Source organism: Geotrypetes seraphini, chromosome 6 (genome assembly GCF_902459505.1).
Source record: "Geotrypetes seraphini chromosome 6, aGeoSer1.1, whole genome shotgun sequence".
Classification (NCBI taxonomy): Eukaryota; Metazoa; Chordata; class Amphibia; order Gymnophiona; family Dermophiidae; genus Geotrypetes; species Geotrypetes seraphini.
In genome coordinates, this window is record NC_047089.1 from 95,018,220 (window position 1) to 95,034,764 (window position 16,545).

General features: G+C 39.8%; 1 protein-coding gene across 7 annotated transcripts in view; it reads right to left on the minus strand.

Moving 5' to 3' along the window:
- DACH1 (dachshund family transcription factor 1) overlaps window positions 1–16,545 on the minus strand; it is a 1,064,146-nt gene that overhangs the window by 107,208 nt on the left and 940,393 nt on the right. For all 7 annotated transcript variants that reach the window (XM_033948397.1, XM_033948400.1, XM_033948395.1 and 4 more), the window contains one exon: window positions 6,805–6,952. In XM_033948397.1, coding sequence (XP_033804288.1) covers window positions 6,805–6,952 — 148 coding nt within the window. The remainder of the gene's footprint in view (window positions 1–6,804; window positions 6,953–16,545) is intronic.

The window sequence follows — 16,545 nt, forward strand, 5'->3', positions numbered from 1 at the left end:
CCTTCTTTCGTAGAATTCTTTTATCCGAAGTCCCAAATAGATGTGATCACCATAAACTTGTTTCAGAGTCTCAAATAGCAGGTCCAAAGTACCCACACCTCACGGTAAGGAAAATTTAATTGTCTCCTTAGCCTGCCCCTTAATATGGCATAATACAATTGATCTTCAGGAGCCACATGGAAAATCTGAAGAGCTATTTGTGTATCCTCAATCCACTCTTCCACATTCAGGTCTCTAGACTTGCTGGGAAATCCATAAAAATCTTGAATGTTCCTTTCACTGGGACATACTATAGAATTAATGACTTGGGGGGTCCTCAGTACTTCAGATTGTGTCTGCTGTTACTTCCAAATATCTTCAAAGCATCCTCTCATTTCAGTGACTATTGTCTTTCCAGATCTTCCATCTTGGGTTTTGACCTGAAAACAAAACTATCAAGCAAATTGGCACAGAGATGCACAAAAACATCTGTAGTTTCACAACACACTTAAGTAGTACACTCTTAAAACTCTGATACAAGTTCTTTTTGAAAAAATGTGATTTTCAGAATTTTTGAACCCTATACCATTCCAAAAATCCTGCCTAAGACTACGTAACCTTACCCTTTCTAGAGTGAGCACTGCCTTTCTTTACCCGTAAATTTTGTAGTCATCCAGTGTTTCCCTAAGAACAAGGTACATAAAAATAGGGTGGGGAATAATGGGAAAACAATAAATAGGTTTTGTAATACAGGAAAAATAAATCTACACTTCATTATTATAAATGATCACTGAAGACACAATGGATTGTTTAAAAAGTTTCTTACATATTTTCTTCTCTAGAAACCCTCACTGGATCCAGCTTACAAATCTAAATACATGGAACAATTTCAGATACATATTCTGCTTTTCTCTCAGATTTACACTTTTATTTCTAAAAGTTTTCTTCCTTAAAAAACTGATTCTTTGTGCTTTCTTTCTCCTGTAGCAGGAAACAACGGGCAAAGAATTCATAAAGCTCAGGTAAGTATATAGTCCTTTTTATTTTCTTACTCCTTTTCCTCTAATTCTCTTTCTTGTAGTCTGTAGTGTACTTCTTTTGGATGACTTCTCTTGGCAATTCAGTTTTCCTCTTTTCTTTTGTTGGAGCTCATATTCTCTAGTCTTCTTTCCTTTGTGTACCTACTACCTATTTGGTAAATAACTCAAAAGAAAGAAACCTGCCTCACTAATACCTCCCCCCTCCCTTTTTTTACTAAACCACAATAGCGGTTATTAGGGCAGGGAGCCATGCTGAATGCTCCGCGCTGCTTCAGATGCTCATAAGAACTCTATGAGCATCGGGAGCTGCGCAGAGCATTCAGCGCAGTTCCCTGCGCTAATAACTGCTATTGCAGTTTAGTAAAAGGGGGGTGGGGTAAATTCTCATTTCCCTATCTAAATAAAAAAATGAATAATTAATATTCTAAAACCTCCCAAACCTCAGTTTCAAACTGGTACAAGAAAGAATTTTTTTATAAAAGGTAAACACACCAAGCTTCGATTAATATTAAATTCAGCCAAGCAGCTTAATAATTGCAGTATATTTAAAGGTTGCCACATACTCTTACAGAATCACATCCATCTCATTCATAGAAAATCCACCGAAAATGACTGTATAGAGTCGATTAGGCACTCCAATTAAAACCAATACCCAATAGTTTAAAACCTTTGGCTTCCCTGCCAAATCATCCAAACAAAGACCCTGAACAAAACCTTTATGCCATCAGAGTATAAAGCTTAGAACCCTCACAAATACTTCATCAGGGTTATTACACTCCACAAACCCTGAACCTTAAACTGCCACACTTTACGGAACCTTACCAAAATTCAGTTGGATTACAGACATTTAACAAGCAGCTACAGCATCTAAAGATCCCACCAACTGACATACCTGGCTGTTTGGCAGTTTGAAACTCTCCTGGAGAGTGCAGCTCTGAATTCTTAACTCTACAGAGACAGGATACTGTCTGCTCAGACAACTCTAAAACATTTTTCTTTCTGATAACTTTTAATTAAATCATAATTATTTGTAACCACTGGTTACATTAGGAAGAAAAAAAACAACAACAATTTATTATTTCTATAGCACTGTACATTATACATGTAAGAGACGGTCCCAGCTCAGAAGAGCTTACAATCTAATTATGACATACAGGACAAAAGGGGAGTAAGAACAAGTGTTTATGTGTGTGTGTGGGGGGGGGGGGAAGCTGATAAAGTGTAATCACATGGGACACAGGGGAATCTGAACTGAATGCTGAAGAAGGGACTAGGAGGATGCTAAAGAGGTGGTAGAGGACCATTGAGGGGATGAAAAGCAGATATGTTGGAAGGGTTAGGATTTAAATGCAGCTTCAAACATAAATGAGCTTTCAGTCTGAATGCCGTCAGAGACAGAGCCTGATGAAATGAGCCAGGCAGGTTGTTCCAGGCATGCGGCGCAGCAAGATAGAAGGGACAGAGAAAGGAGTTGGCAGTAGAGAAGGATACCGACAGGAGGGACTTGTCTGCTGAATGGAGATCCTGGGGGGAGTATAGGGAGTAATAAGAGAGGAAAGATACTGAGGAGCTGCAGAGCGAGTACACTTGAACGTCAATAACAGGTGTTTGAATTGTATGTGTAGATGGACAGGGAGTTAGTAAAGCGTAGTGAGGAGAGGAGTAATATGTGTTTAATGATCCTGGGGGAATATGAGGCACACAGCAGCATTTTGAACAGATTGATGGGGAGAGAAAGAAAAAAAGGGAGGAAAGAGCTGAATGGAAAGGTTAATATGTCAGAGGCAGTTGTAGTGAGGGAATGGAACAAAATAGGAGAGAGCAGAAAAGACTAACGGACAGCAACCACTTGAAGAAGAATTTACAGAAGACAGCAGGAAAGCATAAAAAAGAGAAACTGGAATCAACTTGATGGAAAAATAAATCTCCAAACAACAAAGGTAAAAGTGGAATTTATTGATAGAAATATGATAGTTTTGGGAAATGTAGAATATAGCAGATGTCTTTGTATTGTGTTCAACAGAACAGGAAATACATTTCTGTTTTAATTTCTCCAGTGTTCAAGTTTTTTCTGACCTTTGCTGTAGCTGATAAGGACCTCCTCCAAAGGTGGTCGGAACTCCCTTCTACCAAGCGAAGAAGTCACTGGCACATTCTTGAGTCACTGAGGTATCAGCATCTGTGACGTTTGGTAAAAGGGATTTCTGGCCACCTTCAGAGGAAGTCTTCAGTTGACATAACCTAAGGGTCCTCATCAGCTAGAGTATTTATATATATTTCTAAATTAATAAAGTGTCTTTGCTTATTTGTAAACGGGTCTCTACTAGAGCCTCTAATTCAGTAACACAGTTAAATGAAATAACTACTTCTGAAGTTTATGGGGATGGGCGAGGACGGAAGAGATCACTTGAAGGGATGGACAGGGATGGATTTGATTCCAGCGGAGACGGATAGGGATGGAATTGATTCCAGAGGGGATGAGTTTGATTTCTGTCCCCACACAATTCTCTAGTAGACACCCCTGGTTGTGTGAATAACATTAGGCAGGACCTAGCGAAACTTGAAGAAACATCTGAAATTTGTTAGCTAAGATTTAATGCTAAGAAATATATAAACCTGAGGGAATGGTACAGTTTAGGGGGTGAAGAACTTTGTGCACAAAAGAGGAGCTGGACTTGGGTGTGATAGTATATGATGATCTAAACATATACCAAATAGCAAAAGCTATAAGGATGCTAGAATGAAAAGGAAGAGGTATGGCAAGTAAGAAAAAAGAGTTATTGATGCTCCTGTACAAGACTTTTGAGACCTCATTTAGAATATTTTATACAATTCTGGAGACTGTACCTTCAAAAAGATATAAACAGAAAGGAGTCAGTCCAGAAGGCTCAGGAGTATTCTAAGGAAATTCATTTTTACAGAAAGGGTAGTAGATGCATGGAATAATCTCCCAGTAGAGGTGGTGGAGACAAAGACTGTGTCTGAATTCAAGAAAGTATGGGACAGGCATGTGGGATCTCTTAGGGAGAGGAGGAGATAGTGAATGCTGTGGATGGGCAGACTGGATGGATGGGCCATTTGGCCTTCATCTGCCATCATGTTTCCTTGTTTCTAAGGGTGCCAGGTACACATCTCAACATAACCTCTATACATTATACTGTAAATCGTCCAAAACTCCCCCAAAACCTACTGTCCTCATCTGTCTACCACCCCAATAGCCCTTGTACCTGCAGGTGTCAACTATATGGCAGTACATGGGGTTTTGATGGATTTTGTTGGGCTCACACTTTTTCCACCAGAAGTGTACTAGTTAGGATGGCATATGGGCCTGGGTCCCCTTCTCTGCAGTCCATTGCACTGTCCACCAGGCTACTCCAGAGACCTGCTTGCAGCTCCATTAGAACTGGCCATAATATCTATCACAGAGACAGATATGTACTATTTCATGCAGATATTTGGGGGGTAACAGGGGGTCAGTGACCACTGGGGGAGTGTAAATTCATGAAAGTGTGGGACTGATACATGGGATCTCTTAGGGAGAGGAGAAGATAGTGGATGCTGTGGATGGGCAAACTGGATGGACCATTTGGCCTTTATCTGCCATCATATGTTACACTAACAAGCGGACAATCAGTACATCAGTACTCCACAATACTCACCTTGAGATGCTTGATGAAGTTGGTGCTTGAAGTGATATTGCCACCAATCTCACATTGTATTCAGAATTTACATTATAGTTCACTACAAAATTTTTCTTATATAGCTTACCACTTTTCTTGGTTTCTCATAAAATTCTCTCACTATTAAACTATTCATTCTGGATTATTTAAACAGTAATTGATTTTTAAATCAACAACAAACACCATAACACAGCAAAAAAGAAATGTCCCTAATGCAGTTTCTCATTTTATCTAATCACAATGCTTCCTTCCTATCCATCCAATCATAAGAGCATAAGAATTGCCATACTGGGACAGACCGAAGGTTTACCAAGCCCAGTATTGTGTTTCCAACAGTGGCCAACACAGGCCCCAAGTACCAAGCTAGATTCCAAGTAGCAAAACAGATTCTATGCTGCTTATCCTAGGAATAAGCAGTGGATTTCCCCAAGCCATCTCAATTTCTCATTTTATCCAAACACAGTACAGTTTTTAATTGTATCCAATCATTTGCTCCAGAACTAAAGATGATATATCACAAAAGAGCTACACTAACTGGGGTGTTAGTAAGTTCGGAAGCAAGCAGTGCAGAAGAACTTAAAAATACAATTTAGATTTTTTTTTTTTGTTAATTACCTAAAATGTAGTTAAACTCATTAGTAATTAACTACTTAAAATTTAGTTTAACTACTGGGCAACTACCAACTATTTTTGAGTTGTTAAACTGCCCAGCATTGCATTTAGTACCTGAATACTAAGGGGCTCATAATCAAAAAAAAAATACGTCTTAAAACCCACCCAAGTGCTGATATCTAAAAACAGCTTAGGCCTTTTCAGTGCCACTGTATGCCCAGAGCTAAAAGGGGAGTTTTAGGAGGAGTGATGAGGGCGGGATTTTGGCAGGACATGGGCTGACCTAGACTTAGTCATACTGCAATTATAACCAAAAGTTTAATGAGACTGCCTAGACGGAACTTATACATAGTGACTTAGGCGATCTAAAAACAGGACTAAATGCCCAGAAGGTATCCAAAGTGACCAGATAACCACTGCAGACACAAAGTACAGACACAATGATCACTGACCACCCTACACTACCATAAAAACCAGAATAAAAACATACATACCTGCCTACAGAACATCAGCACCTGGCATAGTAGAGCTGCACAGAGGTGGCTTAAGTAGTCTGGGGGGTGGGCTAGTGAACCATAGAGAGGAGGACCCAGGCCCATAAGCCACTCTAACCACTGCATTCATGGTGAAACATGTGCCCCCACCAAAACCCCCCAAAACCCTATTGTACTGACATATAGGTGGCACTTGTAGCCATAAGGGCTATTGGGGTGATAGACAGGTGGGTCTAGTAGGTTTTGGGAGGTTCACCATGAATAAGGAAATTGTGGTGAGAAGTTTATGTGGCACCCTTTTTGTGAAGTTCGTAGCAATTGCCCTGTAAGGTGCCCCAATACTCTGTTGCCATGCCTGGGTGGCCAGTCCATCACTTTGCTGACCCCTCCCACGTCCAAAAGGTCTTGTTTTAGGCGATTTTGACTTGGACGAATATTTGGACGAGAATGGGGTATAAAGATAGATGACTTAGCAGTCTGGACGATCAAACAGCTGGACTTACAAGTACCAAGAAACATTAGGAACAAAGATTCAAGGGCAAACAGGTACACTCCCAGAAAAAAGATAAGGGCTCTGAGTCTTGTATTGCTGTTGGCTGCTTTCTCAATAAAAATTATTTACAAAAAAAACCCCAAAAAAACAATTACATGATTTTCAAAAAAAATATATTTTGGATGTATTTTCGAGAATGGACTTTAGACATGTCTGACTTTAGGCGACTAGCAACTTAGGCTCAAAATGGACTTAGACGTATTTTTTGATTATGCCCCTCTAAGGTTTTGGTTACCCCGCAAGTCATTTTGACTACAATTATAATAGCACACAGTTATACTATCAATAACTGCCTTCACTCTGTCTAGAAAGTTTTCATAAATAGCCTTAGACTTCAAAGCTCTTCTCCACATCCCATTTGATTTCTTCCTGCATCCCTTAGGGGTGCAGGCCCACTGGTTAAGAACACCCGAGTTAGTAATAGTTAAATTGTATTTAAGAAATACCTCTGTTCTTCTGTTCCACTGCTAACTGTTTTTCAAGTGTTTCCCTTAATTCCCGTTCTCTGAACAGTTCCATCTTAAGCTCGGTCTTCTCCATCTGTACTTGTTTCTCTTGAGCTCTGGCATTGTCTATCGCAACTTTTAGTAGACCCTGTTAAAATTTTTAAAAATACAATTAGGAAATATAAAACCAAATCAAACAAAACAAAAATCCTACTAGATAAGATCATATAGGGCTCCTTTTACAAAGCCATGCTAGGGCCTTAACGTATGGAATAGCACGCGAGCTAGGCGCTACCGTCTCCTTTTGAGCAGGCAGTAGATGTTCAGCTATCACACGCTAATCCCATGTGTGCGCTAAAATGCTTAGCGCATCTTCGTAAAAGGAGCCCATAATTTAATGTTTAAAGGATCAGACTAAATCAATCCTGGTTTATCCCATTGTATGTTTGGAGAAGTTAATGATTTAGTGAATAAAAAAAGGACTAGAATTCTAAACATATTACTGTGAATTACAAGAGCGTACTTAATCTGTCTCTTTTGGCATGGAGCTATATGTGGTCACACACTTCTAGATTTTTCTCCTTGACTAGACCTAACTTAAAAAAAAATTAATATGAAAACCATTATTGCATTACATTACATTAGTATTTATGGATCGCTAATATGCCCCAGAAGGAGCCCAATACGATTTACAATTTAGAAGTGTCTGGTCATCTGCAGGGATTACATTACTTAATTAGGGGTCATGACACAGATAACTTGGTTTGTGTTGGTGTAGGTGTATGATTATGGCATATGGTTTGGAGAGTAGATTGGCTATATCTGGTGTTGTAGTCTCGATATTACAGGTTCTGGTATGGGTGTCTCATTCCCAGTTTGTAGGGAGCTTGGCCATCTATCAAAATAGGAGAGGTGGTTTCTGTCTTCTTTGATTTCTGGTGGTCATAGCCTGTTGTTTTTAGGGGGATAACCTTTACGAATGTTTTGGTAGGCGATGGTATTCCTTATGAGTAATTCTGCTAGTAAAGGATTTCACCATTGTGCAACTAGGTATGGGAAGGTTGAAGAGTGAAAAGTTTTGTATTTGATTCCTCTAGGATTTGGGATCTTAGGGGTCCTTTTACTAAGGTGCGCTAGCCATTTTAGTGCACGCTAAATGCTAATGTGTCCATAGACTATAATGGACGCGTTAACATTTAGCGTGCACTAAAATGGCTAGCGTTTCTTAGTAAAATGACTCCTTAGTCTCATATAGATGCTGATCAGGTTATATTTGTCTTTAGGTGGTATTTCCATTTAATTCAACATGCAGTCTGGTGTTTCACCATGGAAGATTAAAAAGATCAGTGTATCATTTGGAATAGTTCCTCTGTAAATAAAACACTGACTTTAAATTGCAAATTCATCATTGAGTTAACAACAACCATCTCACAATCCTGGTCTCCCCTTTTTCTCTACTGGTAGAGTAGAGCTGAAGCCATTACAATGGTTTTAGCACCCAAACAAAATTACATTTTCAGTATGATTCCTATGCCTTTCCCAGAGTCTTTATATAAGAAGGTGGATAGTCTAATTAACAAATTTCTATGGAAATCTAACCCTCCCAGGATAGCGCTATACAAATTAAAATTGCCTATAGAGGCAGCTTAAACTTACCAGATTTCAAAAGATGCTACTTAGCTTTTAGACTCACCCAAAGTCTGTTATTGTTTGAAAACCTGGATGATTGGAATACTCCAAGATGGTTGGAACTCGAGAAATTACTAATTTCTCCTATGCCTATACATTTACTTCCTTTACTTCCTTTTATGAATAAATATCCTTATTCAAACTCTTTAAAAATCCTAAAATCTTCAGCTTCAATCATATTTACATTTTATAAGATCATGAACGACAGCAGAATCTCATATTATCTCTGGAATTAAGGAGACCTGTCTATCAAAGAATATATGGGTTCTATCTAAAGTAACTTTTCAGGGTGAAATTATGTCGTTAAATAACATGAAATGTATCCTGGACCTCTCTGAATTTGAATTACAAAATTGATTATAGAATCCTTCATCTCCCTAAGACCGATGTGTAGGGATATTTCTCCTAACTCACCAAATTTTATTAAGTTCACACAGTCTCTCTTAATAGAGAAAAAAAGAGTTTATAAATTATATAAAACTATGCGTGAATTGGGTAGGGAAGAGGTAATTTCTTTTGATGAACTTTGGGGGGAAGAATTGAACTTAATTCCAGATAAAACTAATTGGAACTCTTTCTGGTCTTTATCAGCACATCCCACCATGTCAGCCTCAATTTGTCAATCAATCTTTTTTATTCTGCATAGGGCCTATTAGACCCTAATAAAATCACTAAGTTTAAACATTCAGTTTCTTCAGGTCTATGTTGGTCTTGTCATACGCAGGCCGGTACTCTTAAATACCTCTTTTATAAATATTCCAAGGTACAAGTATTCTGGACAGATATTTGGTCCAGAATACTTTCTATAACACATTTAGAAAATAATCCTCCCATCTCTTACAAATCCATCATTCTATGCTCCTCAAATCCTGATATTTTGATCCCACAACACATACCAAAATATTTGACACAATGATCACATTAGCTATCCACCATATTGCCATCAATTGGAAAGATAATTCTAAACTCAACTTTCCTGAATGATGGAATCATTTGAGTATAATTAGAAAATATGAGGAAATAATAGCCATTAAACAGAATAATATTGCTAATTTTACTAATAAATGGGCCCCCCTGGATGATTTTTGTAAAAATTTGAAGGAGAATCTTCCCTAACTCTCTCCCATCTGAATTGGATGCATTCAGCTTATGAGTATTTTATTTTATTCTATATTTAATTTTTGTTTTATTTTAGGTTGTTATTTTATAATAGACATAGTCCTCATTAAGTTGTAGTAATGTGTGTATTATTATTATTATTATTGCATTGTAGGTATTGGAAGTGTATGTTATTATTATTGTTTTGTATGTATTAGAAGGTGAAAAACAGACAAAAACTGGAATAAGCACAAACAACATCAACGCAGGTGCCAAAAGGCGGTGAAAGGGGCCAAAAGAGACTATGAGGAAAAAATAGCTAAGGAGGCGAAAAACTTCAAGCCGTTCTTTCAATATATTAAGGGGAAACGAACCGCAAAGGAAGTGGTGGAGCCGTTGGAAGATCGTGGAATAAAAGGAGTGCTAAAGGAAGATAAAGAAATTGCCGACAAACTGAACACATTTTTTGCGCCTGTATTTACCGAAGAAGATGTACAGGATATATGCTATATGCTGGAAATGAAGAAGAGAAACTGACAGGATTGACGGTCAGTCTAGATGAGGTATGCAGGCAGATTGATAGACTAAAGAGCGATAAATCCCCGGGACCGGATGGCATCCATCCGAGGGTCATCAAGGAACTGAAAGGGACCATAGCTGAACTGCTTCAACTAATAGCCAATCTGTTGATCAAATTGGGAAAGATTCCGGAGGACTGGAAGGTGGCGAATGTTACTCCGATCTTCAAGAAAGGTTCGAGGGGGGATCCGGGTAACTACAGACTGGTGAGTCTGACCTCGGTACCGGGAAAGATTATAGAAGTTAATATTCAAGTGCAGTGCCTTGCCTTGCCCTACTTTGCCCTGCTAGGCTTTGCATCCTGTTCCCCATTCCTCATAATCAAGCTCGAGAAATGGGCATTGACATGGCAAATGAGGTTCAACGTGAATAAGTGCAAAGTGATGTGACCAAAAATCTCATGCACGACTACAGGATGTCCGGGGCGGTACTTGGAGAGACCTCCCAGGAAAGGGACTTGGGAGTTCTGATCGACAAGTCCATGAAGCCATCTGCACAATGCACTGCGGCGGCAAAAAGGGCAAACAGAATGCTAGGAATGATCAAAAAGAGGATCACAAAAAGATCAGAGAAGGTTATCATGCCGCTGTACTGGGCCATGGTGCACCCTCACTTGGAGTACTGCGGCCAGCACTGGTCGCCATACATGAAGAAGGACACAGTACTACTCGAAAGGGTCCAGAGAAGAGTGACTAAAATGGTTAAGGGGATGGAAGAATTGCCATACAGTAAGAGATTGGAGAAGCTGGATCTCTTCTTCCTTGAAAAGAGGAGACTGCGACATGATCGAAACATTCAAATACTGAAGAGAATACTTAGTAGAGAAAGACAGACTGTTCACCCTCTCCAAGGTAGGGAGAACGAGAGGACACTCTCTAAAGTTGAAAGGGGACAGATTCCGTACAAACATAAGGAAATTTTTCTTCACCCAGAGAGTGGTAGAAAACTGGAACGCTCTTCCGGAGTCTGTTATAGGGAAAAACACCCTCCAGGGTTTCAAGACAAAGTTGGACAAGTTCATACTAAACTGGTGAGACTGGACTCATTTGGAGCACTGATCTTGACCTAGGGCCCGCCGAGTGAGCGTACTGGCCTGACCCAGCAGTGGCAATTCTTATGTTCTTATGTTCTTATCACCTTGACGGACACGGTCTGATGAGGACCAGCCAGCACGGTTTCAGCAAAGCCAGATCTTGTTTGACAAACTTGCTGTACTTCTTTGAGGGAGTAAACAGGCAGATAGACAAGGGCGACCCGGTCGATATTGTATATCTAGATTTTCAGAAGGCGTATGATAAGGTTCCGCATGAACGACTACTTCAGAAAATTGCGTGCCATGGAATCGAGGGTGAAATACTCACATGGATTAAAAACTGGCTGGATCATAGGAAACAGAGAGTGGGGCTAAATGGACGATACTTGGAATGGAAGAGCGTCACCAGTGGGGTGCCGGTGCTTGGACCCGTGATCTTCAACATCTTTATAAACAATCTGGACATAGGTATGATGAGTGAGGTGATTAAATTTGTAGACGATACAAAGTTATTCAGAGTAGTGAAGACACAGGAGGATTGCGAAGATCTGCAACGTGACATAATCAGGCTCGAGAAATGGGCATCAACATGGTAGATGAGGTTCAACGTAGATAAATGTAAAGTGATGCATGTCGGCAACAAAAATCTCATGCACGAATACAGGATGTCCGAGGGGTACTTGGAGAGACCTCCCAGGAAAGAGACTTGGGAGTTCTGATCGACAAGTTGATGAAGCTGTCCGCGCAATGTGTGGCGGCGGCAAAAAGGGCAAACAGAATGCTTGATGCAGAATGATAAAGAAGGGGATCACAAACAGATCAAAGAAGGTTATCATGCCACTGTACTGGGCACTGGTACGCCCTCACCTGGAGTACTGCATCCAGCACTGGTCACAGTACATGAAGAAGGACACAGTACTACTCGAAAGGGTCCAGAGAAGAGCGACCAAAATGGTTAAAGGGCTGGAGGAGTTGCCGTACAGTGAGAGATTGGAGAAACTGGGCCTCTTCTCTCTCGAACAGAGGAGATTGAGAGGGGACATTATCGAAACATTCAAGGTACTGAAGAGAATAGAATTAGTAGATAAGGACAGGTTGTTCACCCTTTCCAAGGTAGGGAGAACGAGAGGGCACTCCCTAAAGTTAAAAGGGGATAGATTCCGTATAAACTTAAGGAAGTTCTTCTTCACCCAGAGAGTGGCAGAAAACTGGAACGTTCTTCCGGAGTCTGTTATAAGGGAAAACACCCTTCAGGGATTCAAGACGAAGTTAGACAAGTTCCTGCTGAACCGGAATGTATGCATGTAGGGCCAGTCTCAGTTAGGGCGCTGGTGTTTGACCAAAGGGCTGCCGCATGAGCGGACTGCTGGGCACGATGGACCACTGGTCTGACCCAGCAGCGGCAATTCTTATGTTCTTAGGTATTTTTGAAAATAATAAAAATATTTATTAAAAATAAAAAGATCAGTTTATATAGTATAAAAATATATCTTGCTTCGAAGGGGAGCCAGTGTAGTTTAAGGTACAGGGGTGTCACTTCAACATATTTGGTTGCTGAGAAAAAAAATCTTGCTGTTACATTTTGAATGGTTTGTAGTTTTTTTTTCAATATATTTTCTTTGCAACCTACATTAAAGACATTGCAATAATCCAGTTGGGATAGTACAAGTAACTGAACCAAGATGTGAAAGTTTTCTTTGGCAAAGCAATGCGAAATTCTTCTCAGTGTTGTGAATATTTACTTGATTTATGTACACATTTGTGCCTCTAGAATAGGTTCTTGTCGAATATAATCCCTAGAAGACAAACTTGGTATTTTCTGTTACATAGAGCATTATGGACCCCTGTTCGGTTACAAAAATTGGATAGCTCTAAGTCTAATAAATGTTGGTACTGTCATCTCGAAGCAGGGACTTTAGATCATTTATTATTCTATTGTCCATTTATTATGAATTTTTGGAAATCAATTTGGGACCAAATTAACTTTTTATTGGACAACCCAGTGGCATTATCATATGATACTGTGCTATTTGGTATGACAATGAGAGCAAAAAGTCAGATTTCTGCAAATAATAACAAATTATTGCTCATAATGACTGGTGTTGCCATTCAACAAATAACGTATAATTGGAAAAACTGGAGTAGATTAAATTATAGGTTTTGATGGAATTCCTTATGTCAGGTATATAAAATGGAGAGAGTTATTGCAATACAGCGGGGATGTTTCAGGGAATTTCAAGATGTGTGGGAGCCATTGACAAAGTTTTGTACTGAGTAGATGACTTTTTTCCCTTAAATTTACGAGTTCAATGGTAAGGGGGGTAATTTTATGATTACATACTGTGCATGATATTTGACTATAGGATGAGGATGGGAATGGGGGGGAGGATGGGTGATAAGGGCATATTATTTGTATCATTGATGATTATTAAGTGATTTATTTATTGTTAATTTGTTTGGACATATTGTCACACTTATTGTAAGTCTGAAAATGAATAAAGAATTTACGAATATAATCCCTAGTATTCTCAGTTCTAATTCTGGTTTCAGTGGGGCATTATGCAGTGTAGCTAAATCCTCTGTAGTACCTGAAGAATTGAGGGTGGCCAATGCTATGCTGATTTTTAGAAAGGACTCCAGGGGAGATCCAGGAAATTACAGCCTGACTTCAGTACCGGGTAAAATGTTGGAAAAAATTATAAAAAATAAAATTGTGGAACACACGTCGTAGACAAACATGATTTAATGAGACAGAGTCAGCATGGGTTCAGCTGAGGGAGATCTTGTCTCAACAATTTGCTTGACTTCTTTAAAGGTATGAATACACATGTGGATAAAGGTGAGCCAGTTGATATAGGGCTCCTTTTACAAAGGCCGCTAGCGGTTTTAGCGCACGCTTAGCTCACGCTAGCCACTACCGCCTCCTTTTAAGCAGGCGGTAATTTTTTGGCTAGCGCACCTTTGTAACAGGAGCCCCTAGTGTATCTAGATTTTCAGAAAGCTTTTGACAAAGTTCCTCATTAAAGGGTCTTGAGAAAATTAAAGTTTCATGGGAGGAGGCAAAGTTAAATTGTAGATTAGGAATTGCTTATTGGATAGAAAATAGAGGGTAGGGTTAAATGGTCATTTTTTTCAATGGAGGAGACTAAACAGTGGAGTGCTACAGGAACTGTATGGGGACCGGTGCTATTTAACTTATTTATAAATGATCTGGAAATTGGAATGATGAGTGAGGTGATTAAATTTGCAGATGACACTAAACTGTTCAAAGCTGTTAAAATGCATGTGAATTATGAATCATTGCAGACAGACCTTAGGAAATTGTTAGACTGGGTGTCTAAGTGGCAGATAAAATTTAATGTGGACACATGGAAAGTGATGCATATTGGGAAGAATAGCCCAAATCATAGTTACTGGATGCTGGGGTCCACCTTGGGGTTTAGTGCCCAAGAAAGATATCTGGGTGTCATTGTAGACAATAGATGAAACCTTCTGCTCAATGTGTGGCAGCAGCCAAAAAAGCAAATAAGATGCTAGGAACTATTTTAAAAGACTAAATATATTATAATGCCTCTTTATCGCAACCTCACCTGGAGTACTGTGTTCATTTCTGGTCTCCTTATCTCAAGAAGGATATAGTGGCAATAGAAAAGGTTCAAAGAAGAGCAACCAAGATGATAAAGGGGATAGAACTCCTCTCATATGAGGAAAGACTAAAAAGGTTAGGGCTCTTCAGTTGGAAAGAGAAGGCTGAGGGGAGATATGATTGAAGTCTACAAAATCCTGAGTGGAGTAGAATGGGTACAGGTGGATCGATTTTTCACTCCATCAGAAATTACAAAGACTAGGGGACACTCGATGAAACTGCAGGGAAATATTTTTCAAAACAATAGGAGGACATATTTTTTTCACTAAGAGAAGAGTTAAGCTCTGGAACGCGTTGCCAGATGTTGTGGTAAAAGCGGATAGTGTAGCTGGCTTTAAGAAAGGTTTGGACAAATTCCTGGAGGAAAAGTCCTTAGTCTCTTATTAAGACATAGAGGAAGCCTCTGCTTGCCCTGGATCAATAGCATGGAATCTTGCTACTCTTTTGGTTTTGGCCAAGTACTAGTGACCTGGATTGGCCACCGTGACACCAAGCTACTGGGCTTGATGGACCATTGGTATGACACAATAAGGCTATTCTTATGTTCTTATGAGTGTCATTGTAGGTGATTCCTGGTTGGCTTATCAGTAAAATTTTGGGTTTTTTTTTCTTTATTAAGTTTCAGTTTCATGTTGTGAGCCCAATCAGCATCTAAATGTGTGACTTCCTCTACTGATTGGTTAATCTTATTTTATTTTCTTATGGAAAGGAATGCATTTTTTTGTGTGGTTTTTTTTTTTAATCTTTATTCAATTTTCAAAGCTAATACAAAGTGCATAAAATTATACATACAGTAATACTCAGAATCAGCACTTACAACCAGTTAATAACAATACAAAATGAATTTCCCTCCCCTCCAGTACATTCAGTCAAGGAATAAAACAAAAGAGATAACCTCCCCTGCCCCTCTTTCCTGGTTGTGTGTATAAATCAACCAGTAGACCGCAAAGGCAATGTGAGTCGATCGCGGAACTCATCCCGGGCTCCGCAACAGACTTACATTGCCTTTGCGTTCTGTTCTCCCTGCTTTCCTGACGCCACGCCTGGTGCATACAAGCACCGGGCCCACAGCCTTCTCCCCGGATGTCAATTCTGACGTCGGAGAGGAAGTTCTGGGCCAGCCAATCGCTGCTTGACTGGCCCGGAACTTCCTCTCCGACGTCAAAATTGACATTGGGGAGAAAGGCTTGTATGTGCCTGGCCTGGCATCAGGGAAGCAGGGAGGAAGAGGTGGCTGTAGCTGGGAGAGGGGGGTGGGCAGTGAGAAAGAAAGACAGAAAGAAAAAAAGGGGGGCAGGGAGAGAGGAAGAAAGACAGACAGAAAGAAAGAAAGGGGGCACAGAGAGAGAGAGAAAGAAAGAAAGGGGAGGGGTCAGGGAGAGAGGAAGAAAAAGTTGGATTCATGGAGAGGCAGAGAGAGATGTTGGATGGGGAATGGAATGAGTTCTGGAGAAGAGGCAGAAAGAAAGAAATATTGGATTTATAGTCAGAAGAAGGAACTGCAACCAGAGACTCAAGAAATCACCAGACAGCAAAAGTAAGAAAAATGATTTTATTTTAAATTTAGTGATCAAAATGTGTCCAAATTTATATCTGATGTCTATATTTTGCACTATGGCCCCCATTTACTAAACCGCGATAGTGGTTTCTAGGGCAGGGAACCTATGAGTGTCAGGAGCAACGCGGGGCATTCAGC